The 10,312-nt window shown below is 40.9% G+C and overlaps 1 protein-coding gene across 1 annotated transcript in view; it reads left to right on the top strand.

Moving 5' to 3' along the window:
* Positions 1-483: 483 nt before the first annotated feature.
* Positions 484-10,312, top strand: part of OLA1 (Obg like ATPase 1) — a 178,798-nt gene continuing 168,969 nt past the window's right edge. Inside the window, exons 1-2 of the mRNA XM_044242357.1 lie at positions 484-629; positions 1,897-1,997. Coding sequence (XP_044098292.1) covers positions 1,897-1,997 — 101 coding nt within the window. The 5' untranslated portion in view covers positions 484-629. The remainder of the gene's footprint in view (positions 630-1,896; positions 1,998-10,312) is intronic.

The following is a 10,312-nucleotide window of genomic DNA, read 5'->3' as shown; positions in this document are numbered from 1 at the left end:
GACTCGGTTAGTAACCAGGAGGTCCGCAGGATTGGCGCGGCTGTTCGCCAGACCTGAGGCGACCCGTCTCCGGGCAGGCGCTCGGGCCAAGGGTAGTTTGAGATCCCGCGGGTGATATGTGGGACTGCAGGCCAACGAGAGACCGCATGCGGCAACGCGGGGCGGCTCCGGGAGGGAAGCGGAGACCCGGTGCGGAGGAGCTCCACGTGCTGACTGGGCGGAAGACGCGACTTCCCGGTGCCCGCGCAGCGGGCACAGAGCTGTTTGTCTGTGTGAGTTAGGGAGACAGTCAGCGAGACTGGCTCCGGCTCCGGCTCCCCCTCCCGCCCTCTCCTTCGCCGCCCGCTCCTCCCACCTTGCTCCCGCCTCCTGTCTGGTCGGACCAATGGACGGGGAGGGCGGGAGTGAGGGGCGGGGCGGGGCGCGCGCTCTGCGCGCAGGTGCCGCCGGGCGCCCGGCCCGCCCGTTCCGCCGCCGCCGCAGCCACCACCTCCGCCGCCGTCGTGCGTGCTGCTCCGCGGAGGGGCCGGGCCTGTGCTTTCTCCTCCTTCCTCCCCGCCTCCCGTTTGCCGGCAGGACCCGTCTCCCGCTGCTGTTGGGACCCCGTGTCATCGCCCGGTCTGAGCACGGTGAGTCCCTCCGGGAGCCCGAGGACGCGCTCCCAGCCTCGTCTCCGGCGCCCCAGCCTGTGGCCCGGAGCCCGGTGTGAGGCCAGGGCCAGGTGGCCGGGATGGGCGAGGGCAGCGGGCGGCATGGGGTGTGTGGATGAATGAGGCGCTCTTGGACTAGGCCGCGCGTCCTGCGGGCGGCCCACGCCTCAGCCCGGCACGTTCTGGGGGAAGCCTTCTGCAGAGGCCGGGACGACCAGTGGCCCAGTCCACGGGGGGAGATGTTGGGTAGAGGTCCGCTCTGGCAGGGCTGCCGGCCACCCCTCTGTAGGAGGCCAGAGGGCAGGAGAGGTTCTCCTCATGCTTCGGGGCCCTGGTCTTTGGTTGGGAGCAGGTGTGAGTTAAGACCCCGAGAAGGGAGATCCCTGGCACTAGGGGTCAGGGATCAAAAGGCTGAAATATCAGTTCGTGAGCAGGGCCTCAGCGTGGCCGCTGGAGGTTCAGCAGGCGCCAGAAGGCAGGGACAGTTTTAGTTCCCAGTTTATAAAACATGAGGTTAGCAGTCCTCGGAAGTTCAGCTTGCAGTAGGAAAGTGGGATTAATTCTGCACGGAGAAATTTGGAGCCAGGTTAGTAAGGACCTGGAAAGTTTCAATTTGGAAAGAGTTAGTGGATTCATTTACGGCTGTAAATAACTGGAGGTAGATTCTAGAGGTTGCTAGTTGTACGTACAGTGCCAAAGGTGGAAGAGACTTGGTCGGAAAGACCCTGATACTGGTGTGTGTTCATCCGTGTGAGAATGGTGCTTATGGGGAAGATGGGAGAGAACAGGTTCCAGATAAGCGGAATGGTTTGGGGGAGGTGACTTGCTTGCTGGTCCTACTAGCATGGATAATCTCTTCTCTGTGCTCCTGCTTCTGAATGCTTTCAGTCTTGTAACCATGTATCACATTAAAGAAGAAAGTGTTTTGTGAACAGTATGGATGGAAGATTGGCAACTAAATTTTAAGTTTCTTTTGATTTATGCTGCCACATATTTTTAGATTAATCTTTCCAGGACTTCTTAGGAGTGACTGCCTTGACAGCTATCAGAATCAGATCTATTTATAGAACTTTTAAAATTTTTTGTTGAAAAACTGGATTTAGCTCCGTGTTGGTTTTGGACTGTTATATACAGTATGCTTTATTCTTAATTTGTTACTCAGTAATATATTTTGTGTGATGAAATGTGCTTTTGGTTAATGGGGAGTATAAAAAATTTTGTTTATATGTATGTTTTGACATTTCAGATGCCCCCCAAAAAGGGAGGTGATGGAATTAAACCACCCCCAATCATTGGAAGATTTGGAACCTCCTTGAAAATTGGTATTGTTGGATTGCCAAATGTTGGGTAGGTGAATGTTGGGCTTTACTTTTTTTTGTCTTGTAAATATTCTGGGTCTTGTTGTAGGAAAGAAGTCATGTGGTAATTAAAACTTGGAAGAAAAGAAGCTGGGAAGCTGGAATATTAATGTTGCAAAACAAGGTTTTCATTTGGACATATTTTATTTTTGGTTTTCTACACAGATACTGTGTTGAAACTTGAATTATTTCTTTTGTTTGCTTTGCTAAACTAGAGGAAGAAGCAGTGAGAACTGAAACATTAAGCTGAACCGGATTAGCTCTTTGCTTGGGACACTATAGGGAGATACTCAGTTTTGAAGTTAAGCGGAATTGGAGTAGTTTAAATTTGATTTTTTTTATGCTCGCTGGCTATGTGGTGTATCTATTTAGGCTGAAGTAGTAGGATACTTTAGGAATTAGTTCTAAAAGCCCCACTATAAAGTTGATTAGATTCTTGGGTGATCAGGGATCAGATGGCTTAATTTTTACTGGAGAAGGAACTAACAATTTTGAGTTTAATATTGGAAGTTGCTAGATAAAAGGATATCTGTTATAAAGTAGCTAAATCGGAAAGTTGCCAGAGCAAAACTTTGAGTTTTGTAATGTTTAAAATGAAAATGAATCATTTATTTGCAAATAAAGGCAGTGGTAGGAAATATAGGCCAAGTTCAGCATATAACCCACACATATGCAATTTGGATGTTTACTTTTTTCATTATTTGACCTTTTATTTTAATATGTTTTACTAACCTTTAAATATAAAATGTCTCAAAAGTTATTAGGGTATACTAATGGTAACAGATCCATTATGGATTTACTAAGGTGAATGAATACATTTTGGGCATGTGCTTTAGGCTTTTCGATTGGTGGCAAGTAGGATAAGCATGTTTTTTTCATGTGTTCCTTGAAGTCCCTGTCCTAGAGATTTTTTAGTGAATGAGGCATGGGATGGCCAAATATGGCATTTCTTAAATTCTTGTGATGTAAAACATGAGCAAATGTGGCTGTCCTAATTTCAGTCTTTCCTGGAGCTGGAGAGGTTTGCATTTTGAAGGGGTTTCCTGCTGTGATATAGGCTGCTTGTAAAGTAAGACTAAATAGAGAGTGGAAATGTAAGCAAAACAAATAATTAAGCAAAGTACTGTAGGGTGTTGTCAATAAAATTGAAAGCAAAATATGATCATTATGTTGTGAGCTTTATTTCACTAGTAAGACAGTTTTTAGATAGTAACATCTCTTATTTTAAAATTACTGCAGTCAATGCAGCCTGACTTTAAATGGGACTACTTTAAACTGAGACAACCTGAGAAGTGTTTCTTATGTGAACATTTTAGCTGTAGAACACAATATAATTAGTGTATATGAAAATAACCTGAAAATATATTATCCAGTATAATTGTGCTATTTATGCTTTTAAATTAATAGCCAACCCACTACCACCCTCCCCCCTCCCCCACCTGTTTTAGTGAGGTATACTTCGTAAATAGTAAAATTTTCTCATTTTAATAATGTTTAGTTTGATTTTTGGCAATTGTGTTTGTGAACACTCCTTTTTGTAGAGTTATCTTACATTACTTAACTGTATCAGATATGGCTCTTTGTAAGATATACAACTTCTGGCTGTTTTAAAACATGAAAAAGAAAATTACTGGAAGGACTGAACTAAAGGACAACCTGAACAGCAGACCTTAGGAAGGACAGGAACCAGGATAACGCTGATAGAGATGGGTCCTTTTGGAGCTTAGCCATATGAACTGAGCGTTTCTTATCTCCTGCAGCCTCTCCAGTGAGTCACATTTCTGTGTATGGAAATCTGACTGGACATATCTACCTCTGGATAGGTCTACAAGGGATAGATTGGGTACGGGGGAGGGTCTTTAAAAGATGGCCTGCTGATCAAAAATAAGGACATTTGATATAGAAACCATCTAAAGAATGTCTTGATTTTTAGAGAATTGGACAAATAAGATTTTCTTTTTAACATATATTAGGCTGATTACTCAAAAACTTAAAGGTAACATATATGGCTAATAATAGCTGATATTTTTCAGACACTGTATGACAGTTACTATTCTGACTGCTTTGTATGTGTTATCTAATTTATTCAGTTTTTTAACTGCCCCCCCCCACCAATTAGAATTTAGATTTCTTAAAGGGAAGGATTGTATTGTTCTTGTTTATTGTTCTATTTTTAGCACTTAGAATTTTTTTTTAAAGATTTATTTATTTATGCCAGCCAGAAAAGGGGCAGAGGGAGAGAGAGAATCTTCAAGCACACTTTCTGCTGAGCAGGGAGCCCAGTACAGGGCTGGATTCTAGGATGTTGAGATCGTGACCTGAGCCAAAATCAAGAGTCACGTGCTTAACCCAAGTGCCACCCAGGTACCCCAGGTGTCCCTAACACTTAGAATTTATTAGGAATTTATTAGGCCCTCAGGAATTATTTATGAATGGGATAGTTGTCCCCCCTCCCCTTGATGTAGCATGTAGGCTTAATGATAAGGAAACATCTTTTAATGGCTTCTTTTAATGAAGTAGAAACAATACCAGACCCAAGAATATGAAGATTTGGTTTCTAGATTTGTTTTGCTTTTTTACTTATTTTTAAAGATTTTATTTATTTTTTTTTGAGGCAGAGAAAATGAGAGAGATCTCAGAGGGAGAAGGAGAAGCAGACTCATCGTTGACTGAGCAGAGAGCCCTAGGAAGGGCTTGATCCCAGGACCCTAAGTTCATGACCTGTGCTGCCCAGGCACCTCTACTTTTTTTTTTTTAACCTCACTGACCTTTTATAAATTAACTCCTCCTTAGTGTATTATTATGTTATGGCTGTGAGGCTTAAGGCTTTTGGGGGAAATGTCCTTTTTTTTTTTTTTAAAGGTTTATTTATTTATTTTTGGGGAAGGGGAGAGAGAGAGAGAGTGAAAGGGAATCAGTAGGGGCAGAGAGAGAGGGAGAGAGAGAATCCAAGCAAACTCCCTGTTGATCGTGGAGTCTGTTTCGGGACCCCGAGCCTAAGTGGAAATCGAGAGTCAGATACTTAACCCACTGAGCCACCAGGTGCCCCAGAAACTACCCTTTTTTCTTTTCTTTTCTTTTTTAAGATTTTGTTTTAGAACAGTTTTAGGTTCACAGCAGAATTAAGGGGAAGGCAGAGAGATTTCTTTTTTTTTTTTAATTTTTAAAATTTAAATTCAATTAGCCAACATATAACATATCATTAGTTTCAGATGTAGTGTTCAATAATTCATCAGTTGTGTATAACACTGAGTGCTCATCACATCAGGTGCCCTCCTTAATGTCCATCATCCAGTTACCCTATTCCCCCACCAGAGGGATTTCTTATATACCCCTGTCCTCACACATGCACAGCCTTTCCCTATTATTAACATTCCCCCACCAGAGTGTTATATTTGTTACAGTTAAACCTGCATCGACACAGTGTTATCAAAGTCCATAGAGTACAATCTTGTCATTGTACCTTACATGGGTTTAGACAAAGGCATATTGACATGTATCTATGGTTAGAGTATGGTACAGAGAAATTTCACATTGCCCCAAAAACGCTCTGTGCTTTGCCTATTTACCTACCCTCCCCCCAACCATTAATCTTTCACTCTCTCCTTAATTTTGCCTTTTCCAGAATGTCATATAGTTGGAATCTTACAGTATGTAAGTATGTAAGTATGTAGCCTTTTCAGATTGGCTTCTTTCACTTAGTAATGTGCATTGAAGTTTCCCGATGTTTTTTCATGGCTTAAAAGTTTATTTCTTTTTAGTGGTGAATAATATTCCATTTCTGGATATGCTGTAGTTTATCTATTCACTAATTGAAGGATATTTGGATTGCTTCTGAGTTTTGACAGTTATGGGTAAACCTGCTATAAACATCCATGTGCAGGTTTTTGTGTGGGCATAAGTTTTCACCTCCTTTGGTAAATACCAACGAGCACAATTGCTGAATTATATGGTAAGAGTATGTTTAGTTTTATAAGAAACTTCTGAAGTGGTTGTATCATTTTGATTTTCCCCAGCAGTAAATGAGAATTTCTGTTGCTCTACATCCTCACCAGCATTTGGTGTTGTCACTGTTCCGGATTTTGGATTCTGATAGGTGTATAGTGGTATCTCATTATTATTTTAATTTGCATTTCCCTGATGACATATAATATAAAGCATTTTTCATGTACCTGTTTGCCATCTGTATATCTTCTTGGTGAGGTATTTATTAAAATCTTTGGTCTGTTTTTAAAAGTCTTTTTTTTAAGATTTTGTTTATTTAATTGAGAGAGAGATAGCAAGAGGGGAGGGGGAAAGAGGGAGAAGCAGGCTCCTCGCAGAGCAGGGAGCCCCATGACCCTGGGATTTATGACCTGAGCTGAAGGCAGATGCTTAACTGAGTGAGCCAACCAGATGCCTCTGTTTGTTTTTATACTGTGGAGTTTTAAGTGTTCTTTGTATATTTTGGATAATGGTTCTTTATCAGGTATGTCTTTTGCAAATATTTTCTCCCAATTTGTGGCTTGTCTTCTCATTTTCTTGACATTGTTTTTCACAGAGTGGAAGTTTTTAATTTCAGGGGCACCTGGGTGGCTAGGTTGGTTAAGTGTCTGCCTTTGGCTTGGGTCAAGATCTCTGGGTCCTGGGATCCAGCCCTGCATCTGGCTCCGTGCTCAGCGGGTAGTCTACTTGTCTCTCTCCCTCTGCCCCTCCTCCTGCTCATGCTCTGTCTCTCACTTTTAAATAAATGAATAAAATCTTTATAAAAAAAAGAAGTTTTTAATTTCAGTGAAGTCCAGCTTGTCTATTTATGGCTCAAACCTGTGGTGTGGTATCTGCAAAGTCATCACCATGCTCAAAGTCATCTAGGTTTTCTCCTATTTTTTAGAAGTTTTGTAGTTTTGCTTTTTATGTTTAGGTCTGTGATCCATTTTCAGTTGTTTTTGAAGGGTGTAAGGTCTATACCTAGATTTTTTTGTTTTTGTTTATTGAATGTGGATGGCCACTTGTTCCAGCACTGTCTCTTAGAAAGGCTATCTTTGCTCCATTGTAATTGCCTTTGCTTGAGAAACTATTTTGATATTCCCAACTTTACTGTGTGATGGGATAGCTCTTTTGGTTGCTATAATTGTGTGAGATGGGCTTGTCAAATCTCTTCTCTTTTCTTTTCTAAAAGAATTTATTTATTTATTTGACCGAGAGAGAGATCACAAGTAGGCAGAGGGGCAGGCAGAGAGAGAGAGGAGGAAGCAGGCTCCCTGCTTAGCAGAGAGCCCGATGCGGGTCTCGATCCGAGGACCCTGAGATCATGACCTGAGCCAAAGGCAGAGGCTTAATCCACTGAGCCACCCAAGCACCCTGTTGAATGTTTTGTTTTGATTAAATTTAGGTTATGCATTTTAGGGTACAGAAGTGACATGTACTAATTAGTACATCATGTCAGGAAGCATATGGTGTTGATTTGTCCCATTACTAGGGATGTTAACTTTGGTCAGTTGTCTGTGGAGGTGTCTGACAAATTTTTTCCCTGTAATGGTTACTATATTTCCCACTGCAATTAATAAATATCTTGTGGAAGATACTTTGAAGTTCTGTAAATAGTATTTTCTCATATGTTTGTCCCAAATTTTGGCATGTATTAATGATTCTTGCTTGAAATAGTTATTGTGGTATTTACCAAAAGGTGATTTTAAAGTTTACATTTTTCGTATTACATTTATAGTGGGAATAATTTATAGAAGGAATAATAGAATTCTATTGGCTAGAATTCTGTTGTAAAAAATAGCTCCCCAGGGGGACGCCTGGGTGGCTTAATCAGTTAAGCTGCTGCCTTCGGCTCAGGTCATGATGCCGGGGTCCTGGGATCAAGTCCTGCTTTGGGCTCCTTGCTTGGCAGGGAGCCTGCTTCTCTCTCCGCCTCTACCTGCCACTCTGCCTGCTTGTGTGCATGCGCTCGGTTGCGCGTGCGCGCTCTTTCTCTCTCTGACAGATACATAAATAAATAAAATCTTAAAAAAAAAAAAAAAGCTCCCCAGGGCATCTGGGTGTCTTAGTCAGTTGGGCATCTGCTTTTGGCTCAGGTCATGAGGGTCCTGGGATCCAGCCCCACACCGCTGTCAGAGGGGTGTCTGTTTCTCCCTCTCCCTTTGCCGCTCCAACCGTTTATGCTCTGTTAAATAAATAAAATCTTAAGAAAAGAAAGAAAAAAAAAAAAAGAAGAGCTCCCCATTTTTCATGTATTTGATTATAATTTGTTTAGATCAGGATTGGATTCTTAGTTTATTCAGTTGGTTATATTCTGTTACTATTATTACTTATTTTGTTGTTCAAATTGCCCATATTTGGCCTTCAGGAGGCTTCCAGTTCACTCATATTCCTTTGGTATATTCTCTGTATTCTGAGTACTTTCTACTTTTTTGTACCACAGTATGTTCTAGGCTATTTGTATTTTCTCTGCTCTAGCCTTGGAATACATAAAATACATCAGTTTGTATACACAAAATTTTGTGTATCCATCTTTCTGGTATACTTAGCAGTGAAATTTCCGGCATGTGTGGTGAATCTATGTTTAACTATTTGAGGAACTGCAGAACTGTTTTCCAAAGCTGCTGTGCCATTTTATATTCCCACCAGCAGTGTGTGTGAGTTCCAGTTTCTCCACATTCCCACCAATACTTGTTATTATCTTTTTTGTTACAGCCAAGGTGTGAAGTGTATTTTATTGTGGTTTTAAATTGCATTTCCTTGATGCCTAATAATGTTGAGCATCTTTTCATGTGGCTATTATACATTCAGTTTTTAAGGATTTTCACTGGGGAGGATTCCATGGACAGTTTTTTTTGGCATTTTGAAGTTATCTTCCATTTTCTTCTAGCTTTCCAATGAGAATACTGTTGTTGTTCTTAATCTTGGTTTTTCTGTACGTAATGTCTTGTTTTTTTCTTTAGTTGCTTTTAAAATTTTCTCTACTACTGGGTATTCAGCAATTTGATTATTGTGTGCTTTGGTATGGTTTTCCTTACACCTCTTTTGCTTGGTGTTTGTTGAGATTTTAGGTTTGTGAGTTTGTGATATTCATTAAATTTGTAAAATATTTGGCCAGTATTTCTTCAAATGCTCCCATCCCTCCTCCCCCTTTCTCTCCTTTGGGGACTATATTTTAAGTGTGCTAGTTATCTAGATTGTATTCCACTGAGGCTCTGGTTTTTTCCCTCCAATCTTTTCTTTTTTTTCCACTGTGCTTCATTTGATCGTTTCTTTTGCTCTTCATGTTCATTGATCTTTTTTTCTGCAGTGTCTAATCTGCAGCTAATCATATTCAGTGTGTTTTTCAATATCATTTTATTTCAGATGTTGTATTTTTCGTACAATAGTTCTGTCTGCATAGTTTTTATAGCTTTCATTTCAGTCCTCATTGTCTTTATATTTCCCTTTATGTCCTTAAGAAAGTTCTAAAGAGATTTATAACACTTACTTTAGGGTCTTATCTGCTAATTCTGTTTTCTCTATCATAACCCGATTTGTTGGTATTTATTGGCTTTTATCCTGATTTTGGTTTATATTTACCTGCTTCTTTGCATGCCTTGTAGTTTTTATGGGATTCCAGACATTGGATTTTATGTTGAGTGCTGCATTTTATAGTATTCCTTTAAAGAGTGTTGGACTTTGTTCTGGCATTTAGTTATTTGTGTATCATTTTGATTATTTTGAGGTTTCCTAGTATGTTTTCCTATGATGAATTCAAAATAGTTTTTGTCCATATAGAAGATTCGATTCTTTTGAGGACTCTACCCAAGTTCCCTTATATTTTATGGTCTCTCTACTCTGGCTGGTAGGACTGTGAACTCTTCCAAGCTCTGTGTGTGAGCCTGAGATTGTTCACTGTTTCTTTTGAGTGTTTTTTTTTTTTTTTTTTTCCCTCCTTGGCCTTTTGGAGACTGAATTTACTCATGTACAAATCATTACTTGCCCTAGTCTTGAGGACACCTTTTGCTGATCTCCAGAGCCCTCCCTTTGTGTAGCTCCTTCCTTTCCATTACAATGCCCTGTAAATTCTAGCTGGTTTGGCCTCCTCGAACTCTCATCTCCGTCTCTTTCACATGGTATGACTGCCAGGTTCTTTTTGTTCTCCCTCCTGTTCTGTGGCTTTGAAAGCACTTTTAGGCAGTAAGCGGGGGCAGTTGTAGAGCTTAGTTCATTTGTTGTTCTCTTAGGGAACACAGGGCTGTGTTACATACTGTCCTCTGTCTGAAAATTGTTATTTTATATGTTTTGTTTAGTTTTATAGCTCTTTACGGCAAGAGGGCAATCTCATAGTAGAAG

Source organism: Neovison vison, chromosome 3 (assembly GCF_020171115.1).
Source record: "Neovison vison isolate M4711 chromosome 3, ASM_NN_V1, whole genome shotgun sequence".
NCBI lineage: Eukaryota > Metazoa > Chordata > Mammalia > Carnivora > Mustelidae > Neogale > Neogale vison.
Note: the sequence above shows the minus strand (reverse complement) of the source record. Positions and strands in the feature narration are given on the sequence as shown.